Raw genomic sequence first — 25,950 nt, 5'->3', positions numbered from 1 at the left:
TTTTTTCCTTTTTTTATTATTAATTTATTCACATCTCAGTTGTTAGCCCATCCCTTGTATCCTACCATTCCTCCCTCCCTCCCTCTTCCCCCCCATTCTGCTCCCCTATGTCTGTGACTGAGGGGGACCTCCTCCCCCTGTATATGCTCATAGGGTATCGAGTCTCTTCTTGGTGACCTATTATCCTTCCTCTGAGTGCCACCAGGCATCCCCATCCAAGGGACATGGTCAAATATGGGGTACCAGTGTTTGTGTGAAAGTCAGATCTCCTTCTCCACTTAACGGTGGAGAATGTCCTGTCCATCGGCTAGTCTGGGTAGGGGTTTGAGTTTTACTGCCTATATTTTCCTTGGCTGTTGCCATAGTTTGCGGAGGACCCCAGGGCCCAGACCTGCCTGTAGTTTTCCAGGACCCTCTGGATCCTTCTATTTCCTCATTCTCCCAGGCTTCTCACACCTAAAGTCTCAATAGGATGTCCTCCCCTCTGACCCACTTTCCTGGTAGGTAAAGTTTTTCATGGGAACTTTCTTGTAGACCAGGCTGGCTTCAAATTCACAGGGATCTTCCTGCCTCTGCCTCCTAAGTGCTGGGTTCAAAGGTGTGCACCACCACTACGCCTGCCAAAAACAAAACAGAAAACCACTGTCAATATCTAGCAGCAATGTGGATATGGGAAAGAAAGGGCACAAAGAGTAAAAGTTAAGGAAGATTTCTCCAGTCTGAAATCTCCTACTAATAAGAGAGTGGTCTTGACCTAGTGATCTTTATGTCATGCTTGCTTCATTTTTGAGATAAGAATACTCCAATTTAATTTAAAGATACAATGAGATAATCATTTAACATGGAATAAAACATAAATATCTAGGGATACCTCACTGCTCTCTTCCCTTTCTCCCTGGCATTATTCTTTTTACCCCCCTGCCACATCCTTTTTTTTTAATTTTAATGACACCACTTGAAAACTTTGTTTCAGACCTTTGCAGCAAAATTAAGTTTCCAATGACTCCATGACATTTTTTTTTTACTAGAGCAAGAGTCACTTCCTATTAATGTCACTGGAGTTATTGAAATAACTCTGCATGCATCGCATAAGGCAATTTGAAATCAGAAGTTAAGGTGTGGAGTGATTTCAATGGAGAATGGCATGATTACTCTTGGGTACACTTTGTCTGATTGCAGTAAATTGTCTTATCTTAATAGTCTATTTCTAGGTAACAAAAAATAGGTTTATTTCTGAAATATAACAAAGCAAGCCAGGCTCTACAGACCCATTTAGTGTCATCTTTTCAATACAATACACAAGTAAAGGCCAAATGCATGTCTGCCAATGGAATAATAATCACAGGAATTTCTATAATAAAATGTGAGCTGTGAGTTCCTGCAGTAAAAGTATCTGCTTACAAAGTGACTGCATGTTATCTACATTATTTTTCAGCTTTTCCCCTACCAGGAGTTATTTAATTTACATGTATGCACATTTATTATGAAATATAAGATTTATAGTATTTTATCTATATTATGTAGTAGTTTTATTATATAGTGATATTTTTTGAGGCAGGGTTCCAGTATGTAGCCCTGGCTGGCCTAGTACTCACTGTGTAGACCAGGTTGACCTCATACTCATAGAGATCTTCCTGACTCTGTCTCCTGAGTGCTGTCATTAAAGGCTGGGCCACAACATGCATTATTTAGTCTTTGGAGAAAGGGTATCCTGTAGTCAAACTGAGTTTTTAATATGTTGTTGAGGGTGTCCTTATAACTCACCTCTGATGACTTATCTTTCAGGCATGCCTCACTGTACCCAGACTGGGTGTGTGTTTAAAAATATTTATCCTTATATTCTACTATGATCAGAAATTTACTAATTATCTCAGTATTTTTTTTAATATTTATCAATACCCCCACTGAAACATTTGTAGATTCTTGTTGTTTCTTTTAACAGTTTACACAGATAGGCATGCAATTCTCACAGTACTGACAGAAGTGTCTTATTAGAAAACGTGTTGCAGCAGGAACCATCTGCTTATTTATAAACTCACCTTTTAGCCAGTATCTGAATGAAGGATGAGTGTACAACTGAAAGGACAACATTGTCTTATCTGAAGTATCTATGGTTGTGGTAACAAGACCAAAATAACTTTGAGGTGTTATTTCCACTTGTTGTTGTAGGACTTCTTTGATGGGAGTCAGGGCAGGAACACAAGGCAGAATCTTGGATGCAGAAGCTGATGCAGGAGCCACAACGTAGTGCTGCTCACTGGCTTGTTTGTATTGGCTTGGTCAGCTTGCTTCCTTATAGCACACAGAACTACCTGCCTAGGAGGGTCACCACCCACACTGAGCTGGTCACTTACAAATCAGTTATTAATCAAGAAAATAACCATAGGGGCCTTATCACTGGCCAATCAGGCACATGCATTTTCTGAATTTATATTCCGTCTTCCTCCCAAATATTTCTAGCTTGTATCAAGCTGGTATAAAACTTGAAAACATAGGAGTCTTGCAATAGAAAAATACCCAGACTTGAATTCATGAAAACTCCAGTTTAAGCCTCAACATTACCACATGATTGCTTTGGTCCTTGGCCAAGATTTTAAGATTCCCAGTTTTAGCAGCTATATTATGATCAAATGATCTGAATATAAATCAATTGATGACTTAAAAGCAGATGTATAACAAACACATCATGATTAATCAAACTGACTCAGAAACACCAGAGTAATTGTCAGAGTTTATTAATATTTCCTTACATGGTTGTGTTCTTTTTTCCTTGGGTTGCTATAACAAAGTGCCACAAGTTGGGTTATGTAAAGAGTAGAAATTTAGTTTTCTCAGAAAATTTCACACCAAGTATTAACATAGTGTTAGTTTATTTCTGAAAATTCTCTTCATGGCTTTTACTTGTTTCCCATTTCCCTTTACTGCCCCCCAAAAGCCTTTTGTTTGTCCCTATCTTCTGATGTCCTCTCTCTCTTTCTCTCTCTCTCCCCTCATGTGTGTATGTGTCTGTGTGTGTGTGTCTGTGTGTGTATTGGGGGGGTTATGAGTGTGCAGATACTTAGAATAAAGGTACCTGTGTGTCTGTGTATGGGTGTGGCAGGTTTCCAGGGAGATGCATATAGCTGTGGAGGCAAGTAGACAATAACATGTACTTCCTGGGGTGTCCTCCCCTAGGTTTTATGAAAAAGGTCTTTGAGCATTTCTTTAAGTGTTTCTCAGCCATTTGATATTCCTCTTTTGAGAATTCTCTGTTTAGTTTCAAGCCCCATTTCTCAATTGGGTTATTTGGTTTTGTGGTCTTTAATTTCTTGAGTTCTTTATATATTTTGGATATTATACCTTTGTCAGATGTAGGGTTGGTGAAGATCTTTTCCCAGTTAGTTGGCTGTCACTTTGTTCTCTTGACAGTGTCTCCTGCCTTACAGAAGCTTCTCAGCCTCACGAGGTCCCATTTATTAATTGTTGACATTAATGTCTTGGCTGTTGGTGTTCTGTTCTGGAAGTTGTCTCCTGTGCCAATATGTTCCAGGCTCTTCCCCACTTTTTCTTCTAAGTGACTTAGTGTCTCTGGTTTTATGTTGAGGTTTTAATCCACTTGGATTTGAGTTTTGTGCAAGGTGACAACTATGGGTCCAGTTGCATTTTTTTACACATAGACATCCAGTTAGACCAGCACCATTTGTTGAAGATGCTATCCCTTTTCCATCTAATGGGTTTGGCTTCTTTGTCAAAAATCAAGTGAACGTATGTGTGTGGATTCATATCTGGGTCTTCGATTTGATTCCACTGATCAACTACCCTGTTGCTGTGCCAGTACCATGCTGTTTTAATTACTATTGCTTTATAGTACAGTTTGAGATCAGGTATGGAGACTCCTCTGGAGCACCTTTTATTGTACAAGATTGTTTTAGCTATTCTAGGTTTTTTGTTTTTCCATATGAAGTTCAGAATTGAACTTACAATGTCTTTAAAAAACTTGTGTATGTATTTTGATAGGGATTTCATTGAATCTGTAGATTGCTTTTGGTAGGATGGCCATTTTTACTATGTTAATTCTCCCAATCCATGAGCAAGGAAGATCATCCCATCTTCTCATGTCACAACCTCCTTAATCATCAGGGAAATGCAAATCAAAACAACTCTGAGATTCCATCTTACAACCATGCATGGCTAAGATCAAAAATTCAAGCGACACCACATGCTGGCGTGGATGTGGGGAGAGAGGAACACTCCTTCATTGCTGGTGGGAATGCAAACTAGTACAACCACTTTGGAAATCTATCTGGTGCTATCTCAGAAAAATGGGAATAGGGCTTCCTCAAGACCCAGCTATTCCACTCCTTGGAATATACCCAGAAGATGCTCCAGCACACAACAAGAAAATTTGCTTAACCATGTTCATAGCAGCCTTATTCATAATAGCCAGAACCTGGAAACAGCCTAAGTGTCCCTCAGTAGAAGAATGGATAAAGAAACTGTGGTACATATACACTATGGAGTACTATTCAGCTATTAAAAACAAGGAATTCCCGAAATTTGTGGATAAATGGATTGAGCTAGAAATGATCATAATGAGTGAGTTAACCCAGAAGCAGAAAGACTCAAATGGTATATACTCACTTATATCTGCATACCTGCCCAAGGGGCATGTCCCACGAAAGCCTTCACTTACCAGGAAACTGAGACAGAGGGGAGGACATTCTAGTGAGACTCTAGATGAGAGAAGCATGAGAGAATGGCAAAGTAGAAGGATCCAGAGGGTCCTAGAAACCTACAAGTAGAACATTATGATAGGCAGATTTGGGCCCAGGGGTCCCGCTCAAACTAAGGCACCAGCCAAGGACAATACCGGCGGTAAACCTTAAACCCCTACCCAGATCTAGATAATGGATAGAACACTCTCCACAGTAGAGTGGAGAGTGGGATATTACTTTCTCACATACTCTGGTGCCTCAACTTTGTCCATGTCCCCTGGAGGGGGAAACCTGGTGGCACTCAGAGGAAGGACAGCAGGTTACCAAGAAGAGTCTTGATACCCTATGAACATATACAGGGGGAGGTAATCCCCCTTAGGAACAGTCATAGGGGAGGGGAATAAGGGGAAAATGGGAGGGAGGGAAGAATGGGAGGATACAAGGGATGGGATAACCATTGAGATGTAACAAGAATAAATTAATAAAGGGGAAAAAAAGGTCTTTATGTGGCCTGGGCCTTTCCCAGTAAACCAAGGTGGCTGGCCAGGGAGCTTTAGGAAATCAAACTGTATTTACTTCCAGAGACCTGGGATTATAAGCAGATGCCACTACACCTGGTTTCTTTATAAACGGGATTCTAAGCACATACTACTATGCCTAGTTTCATTAGTTGGGTTGTGAGAATTAAATTCCAGTCCTCAGACTCATGCAACAAACTCTGCTTACTATGTAATCTTTCCCACTCTGTATAGGTTAAGCTTATAAGAAAGCTAATCCTTTGTGACTAGAGTTCTCTCAAAAGACCTGTGTCAATATCATTCCCCTGTTTAAGGTCCTACCTCCAATAGTGGTTGCATTTTATGTGTGCTGAGTGTGAGAAGTTCAATGTGTGGGTTTTGGGGGAACCCTACTCAGCTGGTAACAGTAAGTCTATGTGTTAAACTACAGGTTTTTGTTGTTGTTGTTGTTGTTACATGCTCACAACATGCTCAAAAAGCTTTAGTAGCAACAAATGCCCAAATGTTAATGGTAATGCTGTACCAGTGCTGTGAAGGTCTTGAAAGATGGAAAGTAGACTCATCTTCCATTGATGTTTGGAATGACTATAGCATTCTGGACGCCCCCGAAATTGTGTGCAAGGAAAATAAAAAGAACAATGCCAGCATGTGTCAGCCCCAAAGGGTAAATTGTCAGTTCAGGAGGATGGCTGAGTTGATTAGAACTCAGCTACTAAATTCAACTGATATCATTCTCAGTTTTTGATTACTAGTATCAAAATATAACATCTGGGCATTTAAACGTCTTGCATGTACTTTGCAGCCATCTCCTATTATCTGACCATATGCTGGTACAGCCATTTATTTTTGGCATTTCATAGTTGACAACTGATTGTATACTTACACAACAAGAAATGTATATGTGTGGTTTACCATATGCTGTATTTGATCAACAACCTTGAAATGGCCCAATACATTAATATATAAGACTTTGTCAGCAAGACAAAAATCACATCAAGGTGTTCTAGGAAAGTCACAACCAATATGTCTCTACTCTTTAATAAGACAAAAATAAAAATAACAAAATAAAACTATTTTTAATTTGTCTTTTAAAAAATTTAAGTAACACATTTAATTAATTGCTTTGAATCCTAAATATTTTATTAAACACATTTAACATATACATTTATATTATTACGCATATATACAATTAACTACCTATAACAAGAAGAACCATGACACAATCAGGAATTATATAAGTGTTATGTCTTAGTGCTTTGGCAATTTGTATTTGGCAGACTTGAAGAAAATATCTTTCCTATCTTAGTGCTTCTAAACTTCTGAATGTAAATCAACATCTATCATGTCTCCTCATTAGCAACTTAAAACATCTATCTAGACTTAAAAACATCTTAACCCTTGAACAACTAAGCTTCATTGTAACTAAACTATCTGGTGTTCAACCCCATAAGAGACGGTAGAAGGAATAAAATTGATTAACTGAGTAAACCAGAAGTGCAAGTTAACAGCTTTCCAAATGAGATGATAGGGAGAGTTTGCTACCTGAATAGTCACCCAAAACTCTCTATAACTAATTTAAAAAAAACAATCTAGCTTATTACTTGTAATCATACTGTAACAGTATCTGAAATTTTCAAAACAATATCTATACATGAGTTTCTCAGTCCTAGTGTGTGAACAGTAGAACAAATTAACATTTCTGCAGGCTAACTTTAGTATGTACATTACAGACACATATTCGTTCAACCATTTATTAATTTATATGTACACCAAAATATTCAGCTGTTCAACAACAGTAGAAAATCAATCTTTGCCACTCACACCACTAGGTACTAAGTAGACAAATTTAAAGTTTAAGCATCTCTTTTCAAATTGTTCAGAATTTTTATTGTTAAAATTTTCCACAAACACATTTTAATTTTTAGAAAAAGAAACAAAATAAAATATTATTTGGTTTTAGTGACACTGTACATACTTTAAAATGTGGGTTTCTGACTTACAGTTGAAGTAGTGAGTGGTGAAGATAGGATGTAATTCTAAAATAGTTAGATCATTCTGGTGGTTGCCTACTCTCAAGTGTAACGTTGACAAGTTAATGTTACTTAGCAGACAGGCCTCTGAACATACCTATGAAGTATTGAGATAACTGAACTGGAAAGACAAGCCCACTGTGAGTAGAACCATTCCCTGGGCTATGATCTCTACTATATAACAAGGATAAAATATGATGAATATATACATTCTTCTCTGCCTACTTCCTTATTTTGGTTGTCATATGACCAGCTGTCTCAAGCTGTTGTTTCCCACCCATGATGGACTACTATAATCTTAAGATTTTGATCCAAAATAATCCCTCCTTCCCAAATTATATTTTATTAGGATATTTAGTCACATTTAAAGTGAAACATAACTAAGACACCTGGTATAACAAATTAATGTCTTAGGAAAGTGAAGGAACTTCTTAGTGACTAAATTACTTTCTAGTTCAGGAACATTACTCATCATGAGATGCTGTGAAAGACAGGCAAGAACTTTCAAGCAGATAGATTGCATTGTCTCTTTTAAAATATAGGGAGACTTCTTGTCACAGGTCAAATTTAGTACTATCTAGCACAATGGGATCTTTGTGTTAAATAAAATAAAGAAATTAAGTAAAATGGTAATTAGTTTTATTATTCCTATTTTCATGGAAAGCATTATTTCAAACACACACATACACATATGTGTATGTTAATTTTTGGAAAATTATTAGTTAGCAGTGTGGACATTTTGAATAAACACACAGTCAATAAATGTATACAGAGTTTAGATTTTCTTCTTAAAACAAACTATTGAAGCATTTAGAGTAGAAATATTCCCAGTTGCATTAAAACAGAGTTCATTTAACCCTGTGTGATTATATAATGAGTAGTCTTATGTGAAGTAATAAGCCCCAAACTTTAGAGTATAATAATATGAGTATGTATAATAGAAGGAAATCTCCAATCTAAAAAGCCTAACTACACCCAGGAAAACATGGGATATTAATAATCTGAAGTCAACAAGGCTAAAAGAAGGGGAAAGCACCACACACATATTCTGACACCTCCAACATCAAAAGAACAGGAATCAACAACAATCGGTCATTAACATCTCTCAACATCAGTGACCTCAACTCCTCAATAAAAAGACAACTGCTAAGAGAATGGATACAAAAACAGGACCCATCATTCTGCTGCATACAAGAAGCATGCCTCAGCAATTAAATTAGATATTACTTCTGAGTTAAGGGCTGAAGAAAAGTTTTCCATGCAAATGGACCAAGGAAGCAAGCTTTTATGTTATCTAATAGGTTTTAAACCAAAATTATTTGAAAGAGATGGGGGAGGACACTTCATACTCAACAAAGAAAAAAATATACCAAGATGATGACTCAATTCTAAACATCTATATCACAAATGAAAGGTCACCCATCTTTGTAAATAAAATATAAAGTTTAGATCACTCACTCATCAAACAAAACGTAATAATAGTGGGAGACTAAAACACCCAACTCTTACCAATAGACGGATCATGGAGATAGAAATTAAATGGAGAAATAATTAAACTAACAAACATTATGAATCAAGTGGACCTAACATATCTATAGAATATTTCATCCAAAGAGAAAAGAATATACATTATTCTCAACACTGCACAGAACATTCTCCAAAGTTGACCATGTATTCAGTCACAAAGAAAGCCTCAACAGATACAAGAAGATTGAAATATAACCCCTTGTATCATATCACGCCACCATGTATTAAAGCTGGAACTCAACAAGAAGAGAAACAATAGAAAGCCTACAAATTCATGGAAATTGAACAACTCCTTGCTTAATGACCTCTGGGTCAAGGAAGAAATAAGAAAGATATTAAAGACTTTCTAGAATTCAATGAAAATGAAGACACCACATACCCAAACATATGGAACATAATGAAAGCAGTGCTAAATGGAAAGTTCAAAGCACTAAGTGCCTTCATAGAAAAGAGTATGAGAAGAATTTTCATACTAGCAACTTAAAAGCACAGCCAAAAGCTGTGGAAGAAAAAGAAGCAAACACACCCAAGATGAGTAGATGGCAGGAAACAACCAAACTCAGGGCTGAAGTCAATAACTAAGAAAGAGAACAATAAAAAAAGACCAATGATACCAAGAGCTGGTTCTTTGAGAAAGTAACAAGATAGAAAAATCCTTAGACAAATTAACTAGAAGATGGAGAGATAGTATCCAAATTCACAAAATCAGTTGAAAAGTGAGATGTAAAAATAGCCCCTGAGGAAATTCACAAAAATTATTAGGTCTTACCTCAAAAGCCTATATTCCAGAAAATTTGAAATCCTAAAGGAAGGGGATGATTTTTCTTGATATATTTCACTTGCCAAAGTTAAATCAAGATTAGGCAAACAGTTTAAGTAGTCCTATAACCCCTAAGGAAGTAGAAGCAGTCATCAAAATTATCCTAACCTGAAAACCTAGAGCTAGATGATTTTAGCAAATAATTATGCCAGAAATTCAAAGAAGAGCTAACACCAACAGTCATTAAAATATCCACAAACTATCTATGGAAGGAATACTGATAAACTCATTCAATGATGTCATAATCACCATTATACCTAAACTACACAAAGACTCAACAAAGACAGTGTATATCAGACCAATCTCCCTCAAGAACATTGATGCCAAAATACTCAATAATACACTCACAAATAGAATCCAATAACACATCAAAAACATCATCCACATAGTCAAGTATGCTTAATCCCAGGCATGGTTTGACATACAAAAAAAATCTATGAATTTAATTCACCATATAAACAAACTGATAGGAAAAATTAGATGCAGAAAAATCCTTTGACAAAATTTATCATGATTATATGATAAAAAGTCTTGGAGGTATCAATGATACAAGGCTCATATCTAAACATAATAAAATTAATAAACAGCAAGACAATAGCCAACATCAAATTAAACGGAGCAAAACTCAAAGCAATCTGGCTAAATTCATGAACAAGACAAGGCTTTCTACTCTCTCCATATCTTTTCAATATAGTACTTGAATTCTAGCTAGAACAATAAGAGAACTAAAAGAGATCAGGGAGATACAAATTGAAAAGGGAGAAGTCAAAGTATTCCTATTCACAGATGATATGATAGTATATATACCTGACCCCCCAAAATTCTACCAGAGAACACTTAGAGCTGATAAACACCTTCAAGGAAGTGGCTAGATACAAAATTAGTTCAAAAAAGTCAGTAGCCTGCCTGTATTCAAACAACAAAATGGCTTAGATAAAACTGAGGGAAACAACACCTTTCACAATAGAAACAAAATATAAAGTATCTTCATGTAATTCTAACAAAGCAAATTGAAAGACCTGTATGGCAAGAACAACATGCCTCTGAAGAAAGAAATTGTAGAAATTAAAAGATGGAAAGATTTCCCATGCCCAAATATCAGTAGGATTAACATAGTAAACATCACCATCTTATCAAAAGCAATTTATGAATTCAAGCAATACCCATCAAAACACCAACACAGTTCTTTATCTACCTTGAAAAAAAAAACTATTCTCAACTACATTTGAAAAAACAAAATCCCAGAATAGAAAAAAACAATTCTATACAATAAAATAATGTCTGGGGGTATCATCATCTGTGACTTCAAGCTGTATGACAGAGAAATAGTAATAAAAATTTCATGATACTGGCATAGAAACAGATTGGTCAATCAATGGAATCAAGTTGAAGACCCAGAAATAAACCCACACTCCAATGAACACTTAATTTTTGACAAAGGAACCAAAACCATACAATGGAAAAAAGAAAGCATCTTCAGCAAATTGTGCTACTCTAACTGGATGTCTACATGTAGAAAAATGCAAATAGATCAGTTTATTACCTTGCACATTACTCAAGCCCAAGTGGATAAAAGACCTCAATTTAACATCAGAAACACTAAATCTATTAGAAGAGAAAGCAAGGAAGAGCCTTGAACTCATTGGTACATGAAACAACTTCTTGGACTGAACACCAACAGCTCAGGTTCTAAGGTCACCAATTAATAAATTGGACCTCATTATACTGAAAGGCTTCTGTAAGGCAAAGGAAACTGTCAGCAGAACAAAACAGCAGTCTACAGATTGGGAAAAGATCTTCACCAAACTTACATCTGACAAATGGCTAATACCCAAAATATATAAAGAACTCAAGAAATTAAACACCACCAAACCAAATAATCTAATTTAAAAATGGAGTACAGAAGTAAACAGAGAATTTTTATCAGAGTAATCTGAAATGGCTAAGAAGCACTTAATTAAATGCTCAATTTCACTAGTTACAAGAGAAGTGGCTCCATACATAGTTTTTAAAAATTTTCAAGTATGTCATCATGTATGATATATTAATATATGTATATGTACATATGTACATACATACACATGCACACAGGAATGTGCACACACAAACAAAAATATATATTTCTGTCAACTGTGTCATGTGTGAACCACATCCACCATCCCAGTTTGTACAAGCAGAGTCTCTAATGTTTGCACAGCAATGAATTTGCCTAACAGCAGTTCATGAAAAAATATCCTTTTTGTTAAACAGCAAACATTTTCTGTGTTTAAACACAACAATTAAGCCTCCTTTGACATTTCAAGATCACTGGGTTAGATTACATTATTTTCCATTTGGGTCACAAAAGATATGGAAAATATCATTCAATCTTTACATTTTATAGGTGATGAAACCAAGGAGGAATGAGTTCATGTAAGCTGTCACATATTCATGATGTCAAAATGGGCAACAGAATTCAGAAACATCTTCCATAATAACATCTTTGCATTTATTTTGGTTGATACAGATTTATTTTCAAGTAATGGAAGCTCTTTAACAGCAAAAGAAAAATATGAGCTAGTCCAACTGAAAGAAATGTGGCTAACTTCTTGTCACCTGTTTCCTACACACTCCATATTATATCCGCCTGGATTTTCCCACCTACAATCCACTTTAGTATGGTTAGCAACATGAATAGAATCAAACAGGAATTGATAGAAGAACATTTGTCTCCTTGTTTCAGGACTCACACTGCTAACACAGGCATTCTGCAGGGACTAAAGTTTTCTGAGACTCAAAAGGTGCTTCCCAGTGTTAAATATTCTCACCTGTGACAATGGGCAATCTTCCTGAGCCAAAAAGAAATGCCACCAACTCTTCTGATTTGAACTTTTCACATTGGATTGCAAATATACATTTATTACATACTGACAAATGTATAACACATTCTAATAAAATATTTATATTACACACATGTTGTACTTACTTTCGGTTGCTCTCATAAAACACAAATCAAAGCTAAATTGAAGAAGGAAAAGATTTGCTCAGCTTACACTTCCTGGTAACATTCCATCATTGAGAGAATGAGGGTAGAAGCTCCTGCAGAACAGTGGGGTTAGGAACTTAAGCACAGACCACGAAGTAACAGTGCTTACAGACTTCTTCAACTGCTTTTTTATTCAGCTCAGAACCATCTGCTCTAGGTGAGTACCACTCATAATGTGCTAGGCAGTTTTCCATCATTCATTAATCAATGAAATATCCCACAGAAATTCTAACAGTCCAATCTAATGGAGGCAATTTCTCAGTTTAGGTTTACCTTTCCCGGGTGTCTCTTGTATGCATGTATGTATGTATATATGTATATAATATATATTCCAAAAAGCCAAGGAAATCAGCCAATAAACAATTTATGAAATTAAGGGTCATCATGTTAACCTACTGAATGCAAGATAAAGATGACACTTGAGACTAAATTTAAAAACACAGGGTATTTGCCACAAGGCCAGAATTTGCAAAGGAGGATGAAATCAGAAGCCAGTTCAGATAAGTGTTATCCATTCAAGACTTACAGAATGAATCTGCCTTGAAAATGGAATACCCAGTTTTCCCAATTATAAGTTAATTAGCTACAGAAATTATCATGTTTTATATTTATGTATGCTATACTCACAACATAGTATAAAATATATATAAATAAATGAAATTTGACAATGGAGGTTTCTTGTTTTTTACTAAAATAAATCTCAAGCAGACAGTTTAATAAACTTTTAATAGTCTAAAATGGTACTCTGGGTAAATTAGCTTTTCTAAGTGCAGGAGATAGAATCCAGGGCCTTGTGTAACTAGCTAAATGCTATATCTCTCTATAGATGCATATCAAAAATTTACAGGTTTTGAGAATATTTTAACTATTTCACTAAAGCATGGCCAGAAAATTAAGAAGAGATAAAGAAGAAAAGGAAATAGCAATGGAAGGCAAGAGAGGATGACTAAAGAAAGAAAGGAGAAAGGACTGTATGAGTAGGTAAGGAGGAAAGAACAGAGAAACAGAGACAGAGGAAAAGGGGAGTGGGGAGAGAACACAAACTACAGAAAGTCACAGGGGAGAAGACTATGCTAGCATATGAGTTAGTTGTAGTGAAATTATAATTTATTGGCTCACAATAGATAATACAGCTTGTTAAAAAACCATTTTATTGGTCAGGATTTTGTATAGGAATGGAACCTACAGAACACACACACACACACACACACACACACACACACACACACACACACACAAATTTGGTTTATTAGAATGGCTTACATGCTGTGGTCGAGCTAGTCCAACAATGGCTGTTTACCAATGGAAGGTCCAACAATTAAGTAGTTGTGTAGTTCAAGAGGCTGGATGCCTCAGCTTCTTTTCAGTAGATGTCAGAATCTTGAAGAAGTAAGCTCTAATGCTACTGAAAAAATGGATTTGCCAGGGAAAAGCAAGGCAAATAGGCAAAAATGGAAATCTTTCTTCTTCCTGTCCTCTATATAGGCTGAAACAATAAGGTGTGTCCCAGATTAAATGAGAATCTTCCCACTTCAATGATCTTGATTACAATTGGATCTTCCCAAGTCAAATTATTTAAGAAAAATCTCTCGCTGGTGAGGCCAGCCATTTGAGGTTTAGTAAATCAGAGACATAGTCATGTTGACAATCAATTGCTACCACACTCAAAACAAAAATGTTCTATCTACAGATATGAAAATACATTTCACAAAATATATAATTGTACAGAATTTTATTAGAAAAGCTATTCATTTCATTAGGTAGCAAAATATTATATGTAATGGATTTTTAAAATAACATTTAATATCCTCTTGATATAGTGTTAATTATATAATCTATACAATATGTATAGAAATTACATAGAACTTATCAACATAGCCAAATGTTTATTACATGTTAAGAAATTAACATATTAAGATGAAACAAACTATATAATATTAGCCTGTTATCGACATGGGATGTGGGATAATTATGAATGTAGACTAATACAAAATGATAACCTTACTTAAAACACGATGCAATTTTGTTATAATTATCATAAATATATTTTGTAGTTCATAAGCACACATTTGTAAATTATCACATCATGCTGTAGTGTCAAAATCTGAGCACATCTAACTTAAAGTGTTAATCTTAACTAACTCTGAAATAATTTTATTAATAAAACAGTATTTAATAAAAAATAAAAATATAAGATAATTGGCTTTATTAGAGAGATTTATAGCTGGGTTCAGTGGTGCATGCCTGTAATACCAGCGCTTGGGGATGCAAAGGCAAGCCAATCTCTCCAAGTTTGGGAACAGACTGATCTACAAAGCATGTCTATGACAGCCAAGGCCACACATAGAAACCCTGTCTCAAAAAGACCAAAAACTAAAAAGCAAACCAAACAACACCAAAAACATAACAAACCAAAAACAAACAAACAAAACAGCAAGAGAGGTTTATATTTCCAATATAGTCTCCTACAACAAACAAGAACGTGCAACAGTATCCCCTTCATCATTATTCCTAAAAATGGCTCTCTGAGCTGGCAAGGCTTGAGAAGCCCTCACAGAGTATTTCAGTGGAGAAAGTTTGAGATAGTCAACCTTAACTGTGGACCTCTTAATCAGATATGCTTTGCTCTTTTCCCCTTTAATCTTTCCTAATCCATTAAATGTCTTCCTTCTCTCTGTGGGAGCTCGGAAGGCAAAAGAGAGGGGTCTGTATGATCTGAGTGGATTGCTGTAGAAGGCAGTTTGTCTCCTTTTGGGTTCTCAGTGTCACCTATATTTTAATTAAAAACCATACCCCATTGTTAGTTAATTATGTCCTGAATCATAAAGTATAAAACATTTCTACAAAAATTACATTAAAATACAAAACTTATATTTTCTGTCAGTGCTTTTGTTTTATGTTCACAAGTTACTTCTTTGTGTGACGGCTTACATTGTTTACTTCCCACACCTGGAAGATAGACCTTTACTTGCAGAAATGCTTTCGACAAATTAGTCTTTGGGCATATCAGGTCTGTCAACATTTTCTTTACTGCTGGTTGACTTGGGAAGGTAAAGGTAATGCTAAAGGTACCAATTTTAGACTGATGGCTGTAGAGTATATAAGAAGTGTAGATGATGCATCAGTTTGCGCAGGAACTCTGGTGGCAGTGATACTCTCCTTGTGGAGCTTCTGACACCCCACTCCCTCAATCCCTGTCCTTCCATCCTCCATCTTTTCTGTAGCAACTCAATCTCTTGATCGAGAGTCCAGCTTTGAGTCTTGAATATCTGTCCAGATCCCTAGCTGAAGGATATTATAAGCAGTGAACCTAGTTCTTTAGGTCAAATGTAGCCAAGAGATGGCTCATTTTCCACCTGGAGAAGAGGAGGGAAGAGCAGGGAACTGCTTCTGATATGAATCCTGGTGTCCCAATTTGATTGCTGCCCCTTGGATGAGAGGCCTTGTGGGAAGACAGAGGAAGGGAAAACAGACTATCCAGATGAGACTTGAGAGAGAGAGAGAGAGAGAGAGAGAGAGAGAGAGAGAGAGAGAGAGAGGACAAGAAGAAGAAGAAGAAGGAGGAGGAGGAGGAGGAGGAGGAAGAGGAGGAGGAGGACAGAGAGAGGAGAGAGAGAAGGAGAAGGGGGAAGGAGACAGGGGAGGGGGAGGGAGACATGGGGAAAGAGAGAGGGAGGGCGAGGGGAAGGGAAATAGGGAGAGAGGGCGAGGAGACTATGTCTTTGTTTGTGTGATTTCATGGGTTTTTTTTTCCAGTTTAAGTGTGTACTAAGAAACAGTATCCCAAGTGTTCTCTTTGGGCTCCATTTTATAGGCTATGCCAAGTTGTTTTTCCTACAGAAATTTTGATGCACTAACACTGTTGATTGCCTACTTGGATCCAATGATATGTATAATAAACTGTGTTAAGGAGAATAAGCTTGATCCTTACTCTCATTGCAAGGTCTAGTCAAGGCCACAGTGACTGTCCTTAGTCTACTGCACATTTCAGTAAACAACTGTATGTGAAGTTAATTGGGAAATAAAATATAAGTGGTAAGTCAAGTCCCTGGATTAGTAGTAACAATCTACACTCAATATGGGTGTTGATCTTACTCTCTTTTATTGCTTAAATGTTCTCTAATTACTTTTACTCTTTCATGGAAAACAAAGAGAAGCAGCGAATCATATTAGAATAAGTCACACTAAGGTGTGTAAGAAAAATAAATCAGTTAAACAAGATAAAATGAACTGGATCATGGGAATATGTCAGTATCATCTTCCCCATTATAATTATGAATTGCATAATTTAAAATAACAGAATAAATCTTTATACCAAGCATCGTAAAGTGGTAATCTGGGCTGCTTTCAAATACTTCCTGGCAGAATCAGACAGAAAAGGATTGTTCTGCACTCTCCAGGATTGTTCTGAAACAAAGCTCTCATGAAGTTGTTTGTAAATTCTTTAGTGGACCTGTCTCACAGGCGATGGTGGGGGTGGGGTGGAGTGGGAGGGTATGAGCATTCAAATGAGTAACATCATGCCAATCATGGAAGGTTCATTGCAGTAGCTCCTATCCAAAGAGTATGAGAAGAACTTTTCCATTTTAAGTTGGTAAAGACGGCTTGCTTCTGGAGAAAGTACAACATTATACTGGGATGCTTTCTGTTCTGGAGAAAGACAGATGAACAGGCAGGGCAGCATTAATATAAATTAATTTAAAAGCAGCACTCTATGTCAGGGAGCTACTGTTAGCCTCACAATAGTAGAAAATCCTTGGACAATTTTAAAGAAGAGAGAATGGGAAAGTCTCTAGTCAAAGAGAGTAATCATGTATGAACTATATAGAAATGTTACCTAAGGGGCAGAAGGGAGTAGTTAAGACTTCTAATTAAGTATGGGATACTCATATCACACTCTCTTCCCCAAAGACTCTGAAAACCTCATAGAAAGATGATAAGAGCCAGAGGTCAAGGAGGAATGGGGTGAAAGGATCCCTTCTAAATGTGTCAGAACTGTTGCATTGTGATCTCAGTGCAGCTGTGCTTGCCCAGTGCTACAGTAGCTGACCTGAAACTAAACTGTTTTATATACAGGCAGCAGTGATTGGACTAGGTAGGTGATTAAAAGTCAAATAAAAAACCAAACAAACAAGTTAAACAAATGAGGACATGAAGTTGGAAGGACACTTAGCAGGGAATCAAGAATGAGCTGGAAGGATTGACGCAATTTGAGATCCAAATGCATTATAAATACATATGATAATTTCAAAGAATAGGTATCAATTCTATATTTACAATAAAAATAAAATGAGAAAATGTATCCATGTAGCATCTGCACTGTTTTATATGCTAAGGGTAATTAGTATAATACGTTTTATTGACTTGAAACAAACTTAGACTTACTTGAATCTCAATTGAATATTTGTCTCTGTAAGACTGGTTTGGGGGCATATCTGTGAGGTATTTTTCTTAGTCTCCAAACAAAAAAGAGGCACCGAGACCTCTGTAGGCATTTCCAACCTTGGGCAGGTGGGTCTAAGCTGTACACGGAAAGCAAATGAGCAAGCCAGTGGGAGAAAGTCAGCAAGCAATTTTCTTTCACAATCTCTTCTTCAATTCCTCCCTCTTGGTTCCTGCTTTAAGTTCCCACCCTTAAATCCCTAGGTGATGTGGACCTGTTAGATGAGTAAACTCTTTCTCCTCAGGGTGCTTTTGGCCATGACAGTTATTACAATGATAAAAATCAAAGGAGAACAATAGTGCACATCCCCACTTTTGGAAAACAGAATGACAAAGGGATATTTTTTAATGTTGGAAGTATTGTGAATCAATCCATTTGCAGACGATAGGAAGCAGCAACATATGAACATCTAATGCATATAATTCTTTCAACTATTTGTTCAACTCTTCAGATTTCCTTATTGGAAAAGGCTGGGTTTGGAGGTGCTCTTCTCTACACTGATCCTTGTGATGTAACAAAGTCTGCAGATCTTAGCTCTGAGTCCTTTATGGTGACACTGAATCCAGGAGGAGACCCCTCGACACCTGGATACCCCAGTCTTGGTAAGCTTGTTCTTATAAGCCATGTACATAAGCCATATATATCTTAAGTACTGTCTACTCTAATTTCTATGTGACCATACTACAATTATAAAATCAATTAATATAACATTTATGTAACTTTACTAGCTTATTACAGACATTACAGAATATCTCCAATTCTTCCATTTGTTTACTGTTGTTTATTTGTATATGGTGCTACATTGAACTCAAGCCTGCATTCAGTCCCTTGTTCTTTAATTCTCTCCAATTGGTAACTATTTCAATGTGCATTCTTTTGTATCCTTGACACTTGACTTGTTTTTGTAGCAATCCCTTTCCTCCGCTTGTCAATTTCTTTCTAATTTCTAGGTTGCCCTGATGTCTTTTGTAGAAATATTGTAGAAGAGATTACATCCCTTTTTGATGCCCATCAAAAGGATACTGTGATTGATAGGTCTTATTTTCCTTGATGCTACCCCTGGTCCCTCAGTTTCACAAGTGTTTGACAGTGTTCTCTGTTGTTAGTTCCGTTTTTGATCACCCTGTGTGGCAATGCTTTAAATACTTTCTTTTCTTTAACCTCACCCTCCAGATTTGAGAAATATTCAATGATTCTCCTCTTCTATCAGTATGAAAGAACCACTTGCCAAATGATCTGAGATTTCTAGCAATCTAGCCTTTAGACTATGTCTGCCCTTGAACTTTCTTTGCTGCCTAGGCCAGCATCATATTGTGAAAACCATCATGCTTGTGTCTCTTAAACTTTTGAATTGCTGGTGTGAGCCAACACTCTGCTTAGAATACATTTTTAAATAGTGGTAGAAATTGCAGCCTATATTCTCACAGGTGAGCCACTGTATAGCTATTGAGAGTACAAATACAAGTTGGACTTGTTAGATCTATAGATGAACAGCATTGTCTACTGTTCCTCAATGCTATATAAGTAGATAGTAGAGACAATGCTTCCTTTTTTCTATATGAAGCTCAATATAGAAGAAAAAATGGGAAAAATAGTGACTATGATTTCTCTCTGTGACTCCAAGACATGCATTTCCTTTCTCCCTAAATTATCTCATTATCTTTTTCTTACAGTTTCATGTTTTACTGTTTTGTTTTTTATGCTTATTTGTTTACTTTTCTAGAATAATGCTTTGTACGTGTTTTGTTTTGGGGTGTATGAGAAGAAGATTTCAGGTAGTAGAAATGTAAATATACAAATAGTAATTGTACAACAAAAACAAGTACCAGATTTGATACTATTACATGCTGTCATGGGAACTCACTACCAGAAGAACTAATTTAAAACCATTTATTAATCATTAGGAACTCTGTTCTAATTTAAAGGGATTAAACTCCAAAGAGGTAGGAAAAAAACAAATAAAAATTCTAGAAAGAATTTTTTTCTTTTGGTTTTATTTATAATGCATGCAAATTAACCTGAATATTTCAGTGACCACTCTGTGTCTCCTGTCTAGCATTTTCAAATGCTCTTATTCTACTAGTCTTGTTTGGTCTGCCTATTCCCTACTACCCTACAGCACAATTCTATATTTTCCATAAAATGTAAATCAATTAAAGTGACAATGGAGACATTTATGTAATCTGATGGCCATTTAGCTGAGAACACTTTCATCAACTCAAAAAGTTCTGAGTCAAGTCCAGTAATATGGCTTATAGAGAAATGAGGCTTAGCCCTACATTCAGTCCTCAGACTCCAACTCCCAGAACCCATTTGGTAGATGGAAGAGTTGACTACCACAATTGTCCTATGACCTCCACATGCACAGCATGCCCCCACACCCCCTGCAAAATAAATCCCACTCATTGCTTGGGTGTCCAGTGAAATTTTTATATCACTTCAAGAGCGTATTTTAAGTCAAGACTGTGGAGGATTCCTACAAATATTTTAAATGAATTGCTGAAATGAGACCCAGGAATTCCATATGAGGAACTGATACTTACTGAGCCTCATTGCCCAGCCAAGTAGTTCCTGAATATTATTGAATCAGAGCATGGAAGAAATAGCTTCTAAGCAGCATGTTCCCATGTGTTTCAGAAAATAATATCTTGGGGTCATCACTTTAGCAAAAGCAATCGTTCAGATCCTTCCAGCATGCCTGGCACTCTGAGCTTTATTTTCTTGACAGTAAAAAGATGATTACACTGCTCCAGTGTGTCTCTCACAAGGTAGTTTAAGGAAATGGAAAGCCTTGAGTTTCCAAGGCAGACTTAAATGGGACCATTGAAGGAGGGAGCCATCCATCTGTATTCAAACCGACTCTGCTGGGGATTCTGAAACAGTTCAAGTTTGAGAAGCACTGAGCTACAGCAGCTTCATCAAACTCCATCTGCCATGTCCAAACTGGACCAGTGGGGCCAATGCTCTGAACTGTGTAACCTTGGGCTACTGTTCTCTCAGCATCTGGGCCTTTCATATTTGCTCTTTCTACATCAATCAGGATTCTAGCCTGGTTTTCCCAATGTGAAGCCCAATTCTTGCTCTCAGCAGGCTACCAATACAAAGTCAATGTCGCTGAGTAAACAACTTCTAGTAACATGAGTGGTGCCTGGGATAGGGTTTGTCCCGGAGTGAATCTGAAACTATAACCTAATGACTGCTACTTTAAAAATGTGAAAGCATATATCCCTAATGTCTAATTCACAGATTATATATCTTTTTCTCCTTAAATGTGTTGTAAGGCTTTTCATATGTCTTCTGTTACTCAAAATACAATTATTTTTTTCTTTTATCTGGCTTATTTTTTATTGTTATCTTTTTTAAAAATAATTTATCCAGATTACATCCAAATTGTTATCCCCTCACTTGTATCTTCCCTTTCCCCCCTCCCTCTCTCTTTTACCCTATTCCCCTCCCTTCTGACAGAAGGGGACCTCCTGCCTCACCATATGATCACAGCCTATCAGGTCTCATCCAGATAGCCTGCTTCCCTTTCCTCTGAGTTCCACCAGGCTTCCCCACCTTGGGAAAGTGGTCAAATAAGGGACATCAGACTTCACTTGATACCAAAAATTTAAAGTTTTATTTAAAATATTAACTAATGAATGGCATAATCTATTATATCAATTCTTTGAGTTGTGTGTGGTGGCACATAGCTTTGATGCAAGCAGTTGGAAGACTGAGCCAGGTGACCAAATAATTCAGTCTTCTTTAGCTATATAGTGAATTTGAGGCCAACCTACTCTGCACTTTGGGATCATATATTAAATTGAAGTAAACAACAACAACAATAATATAACCAAAGTTAATACCCAGAAAATTGAATTTATAAAATTTCAACAGTTAACTTAACATATCAAACTTTTATTTTTTTCTTAAAACTTTGTATGAATGAAATAAACCCATGGGTTTGTTTTGTACTATTATTGCTTTTTAGCTGATATTTAAACTAACTAAATGTCCATACGACAAAGGTCTGCTATATGTGCAGATGTGTTTTGTCTAATATCATTCATTAGCTATGCAGACCAAGCAAAACAAACTAGCAGTATATAGGATTCACAAATGTAAGAGAAGTATACAGTGGAGCTCACTTGTTCTTCTATTGAATCACAGTAAAGAAATGAAAGCACTAAGTATCTTTCAAACTTAAGTCCAATGCAGTTCCTCAAGTCAGAATCACTGTCTGCTCATGGTTGTACATTAACAATCTGCCTTCTGAATTGCACATTGGTTTTTTTAAATTTAATTTTACTGTTGCTTTCAAGTAGTAGGATATCAAATTTTTACCTATTTCACTGAAATCCAAGCTATTTCTTTCATCTTGACTTAATCTTGAGTATCTATAAAATGTATATACTGGCCTCTATTTCTTTTAAGGCTTTTATCTATGTCCCTCTCTATGCCAGTGACTGTTCTTTTCTACCTTTTATCTTGGTTTTAAATTCTTGAGAGGAAGGTCTCTTTACTGGCTTTACTCTGCTAAAGTGTATCAGAAGACACAGTTTGTTTAATATGCCCTGTTACAATTCAGTGGGTCTGTGTGCTTTTTATGTACTTACTGTCTGCTCAGTGTCGCTCCTGTCAGCCAGAGCTAGTCAAGGAATCAGATGATCACTGTGGCTTGTGACAGGGCTTCAGCAGGTGTCCTTGGTCCAGTTACTTGAACAAATGTTGGAAGAAGGACTTGAGTTGGCGCTAAATTACCTGAGACAATGTTGAACTATTTCCTGGTTAGAATACCGGAAAATATAAATATGATGCGTTGCTATGGAGCCAAAGTGTTAGATATTCATGGCATAGAATGTTTTGTTGCTTGGTTGGGGAAACACTGAAATTGTCTGCATTTATACTATTTTGCTATACTGACTGGCAGTTTATGTTTTGACATCTTCCTAGCAATGACAAATAATACCTTGGAGCTACTTTAAGGAAAACTGCTGTTAAGCATCCATGTATTTCTGAAAGTTCATTTCATCAAAAATTAAACATGCATATTATTTAAATCCCTACATAACTTTAAAAGCAAAATTTTGTTTTGAATAATAATTCCTGAACATAAGCTTTCTTGGCCCTATGCAGGAAAAATATTTATTGACTGCTGAAATATCTAAGTGTGTAGCTTGCAAAGAATGCCTTGAAGTTGTTATTGTTCTTAAGAAATCTGTGAGCTACTTGGTGTATTTGTCACTCAGAATGCTCTTCATTGCTGTACTGGGAGCCCTTTACTTTGAACAAGTACCAAATCAATACAGTCATTTGTTTTGTTTAAGAACTAAAGTTTCCATAGAAGTCTATGATGAGTTCTTAGGGTGATAAAAACTCTACTGATAGATGGATCAACTGCTAAGAGCACCAGGTATCCTTGTAAGGGATTTGAATTTGGTTTCCTGCCACATCTAATGGCTTTCAGCCACCTGGGATTCCAACATCCTCCTATACCCTCCTTGAGTACCTGCACACACACACACACACACACACACACACACACACACACACACACACACACAAAGGCATGTGGACTCTGCAGCCAGGGAAATCTAGGGCTACTTCTTTAATAATATTTTGTATCTGTTATATAACTTATATGTAAGAGTCTGAAGTATTAACAACAAAAAAAGGAATTGTGTTTAATGTAGAAAAATGGGGATTTAGCTTAGCACTGGATCCATATAAGGGTGTTTTAAAGGGGAAATTCAAAACACAGTGGGACTTTGGAAAGCTGTGCCAAGGCTCACCCAGTGTAGCAGAGCTTTTGCAGTCTTGTGACCAAACACCAGAGGGAGAATGGAAAGGAAGGAGACTCGTGTTTACACTGCGTCCCTAGTCCCTAAGGTTTCAGTCTGTCACGTTGGGGGAGATATGAGGAGAGCTTGTCATTTAGCGGTGACAGGATCACAAGTCCAGAAGCCAGGTCTAGTGAGCTGCTCCTGCCAGCCAGAGCCTCCTCCTTAGCATTATTTTCCTTCCTCAAACAGAACCTGCAGTTTTGGAGGGATTTCACATTCAAACTATAACAGATAATCTGATATGTCAATATGACATTCACAATTAGACAGAACTCCACCTCTGACACTCAGATATTTATATTAATAATGCTACTACAAAAACCATAATTTCAGTATTATACAAGAAATAAAGTATCCATTAGCCAAAGAATATAAGAGAAAAACATACATCAAAAAGGTGAATTTGGAAGCTTGGTAGATAGCTCCGTTTTTAAGAGCACTAGTTGCTCTTTCAGAAGATCCAGATTTAGGTCCCAGGTCCAACACAATGGCTTTACAGCCATGTTTTCAAGTTCTTGGGAGTCTGATGCCCTCTGCTAATCTTTATGGGCAGTAGACATTTATGTAGTATATAAACATACTTGCAGAGAAATAATTCATACACTTTAAAATTAAAAATAAATTAAATATTTTAAAATACGTGTTCTGAATTTTAACAACAGACATTTGGTTATTTTTTGTTTTGGTTTTTGTTTTATTTTGTTTTGGTTTGGTTTGGTTTTTTAAAGGAATATATTTAAAACTGTCCTTTCCACAATTTTATGAACTTTCTACTTAATAGATTTGAACTGTATATAAGATGCATTTATCTAATTTCTGAAAGCTGTTTAAAGAATTATTAAAACTTCATTAGCTATCACTTTCTAAGTCAACAACAATAACAACAAAACAACAACAACAAAACCAAAGGCAAAAAATCCTTTCTTCCTCCATGCTGCATGCTCATCACTCTCTTTTACACTGCTCTAAGTCAGTCCTGGCCTCTGGCATGACTTGTCTTTAAAGTAGCATTTCCCCATCAAGGAGCAGATTCCTTTAACCCACCACATCAGTTGACAATTTTTTTCTGTGACCATGTTTTCAGGAGAGGTGGTTAGGCACAGCCTCTTGTTTCATAAATTAATTGTATAAAAAGGCAACACTGGGGTCTAGAGAAATGGCGCAGAGGTTAAGAGCACTGGCTGTTCTTCCAATGGTCCTGAATTCAATTCCCAGCAACCACATGGTGGCTCACAACCATCTATAATGTGATTTAATGCCCTCTTCTGTCATGCAGGCAAAGCACTGTATATATAATAAATAAATAAATCTTTTTTTAAAGGCTAAAGTAAAATATTCTGCCACTGAGAATTCCAGGAACAATGAGATCACCTCAGCTAGACAGAAGTGGGAAACACACAGATAAAGCTCCTGAAGGTCAAAGCTCACTTATGAAACAAAGAATTTCTTTCCTCCCTACCATTGAAAACACATCAAAAAGCAAAGTTTTATTAGCAGTCCTCAGAAAAAGATATATTGTCCTATAATCATTTTACATTTAAACATTTAAAACAATATAAAGCCTTTTGGAAATATATACTACAAGAAATTTACATGTATTTTGTACTACATAAGGATGAATTCTCTTTTATTCCTTTCTGTTTTTATAACATTAATATATAAAAAGTAGATTATTTTTATACAATATATCCTAATTACAGTTTGCCCTCTGTCTACTTCTTCCAGTTTCTCTGCTTTTTCTTCTTATCCTTTCCCCTCCCATTTAGATCCAGTCACTTTCTGTATATCATTAGAAAAAGCAGGCTCCTAGTAGATAAAAACAAGAGCAAAACAAAACAAAACAAAAACCAAGAACAACAAGAAGAAAAACACAACAAAATAAAATGTAGGAAGATAAAATGAAAATCACTACATCAAAATTGGACAAGGCAAACCAACAGGAGCAAAAGAGGCCAAGAGAAGGCACAAGAATCACAGGTCCGTTCATTCAGGAGTCTCATAAGAATACTAAACAGAGAGCTATCATCTGTCCTCAGAGGAACTGGAGCATGCCTATTTCAGCCCT

At 36.4% G+C, this 25,950-nt stretch overlaps 1 protein-coding gene across 6 annotated transcripts in view; it reads left to right on the top strand.

Annotated features, from left to right (window-relative positions):
• NAALADL2 (N-acetylated alpha-linked acidic dipeptidase like 2) overlaps positions 1 to 25,950 on the top strand; it is a 1,351,869-nt gene that overhangs the window by 844,322 nt on the left and 481,597 nt on the right. For all 6 annotated transcript variants that reach the window (XM_084769006.1, XM_084769005.1, XM_084769007.1 and 3 more), the window contains one exon: positions 18,509 to 18,659. In XM_084769006.1, coding sequence (XP_084625132.1) covers positions 18,509 to 18,659 — 151 coding nt within the window. The remainder of the gene's footprint in view (positions 1 to 18,508; positions 18,660 to 25,950) is intronic.

Source organism: Acomys minous (genome assembly GCF_964271855.1).
Source record: "Acomys minous genome assembly, chromosome: 19".
NCBI lineage: Eukaryota > Metazoa > Chordata > Mammalia > Rodentia > Muridae > Acomys > Acomys minous.
This window is presented reverse-complemented; position numbering and strand designations above follow the sequence as displayed.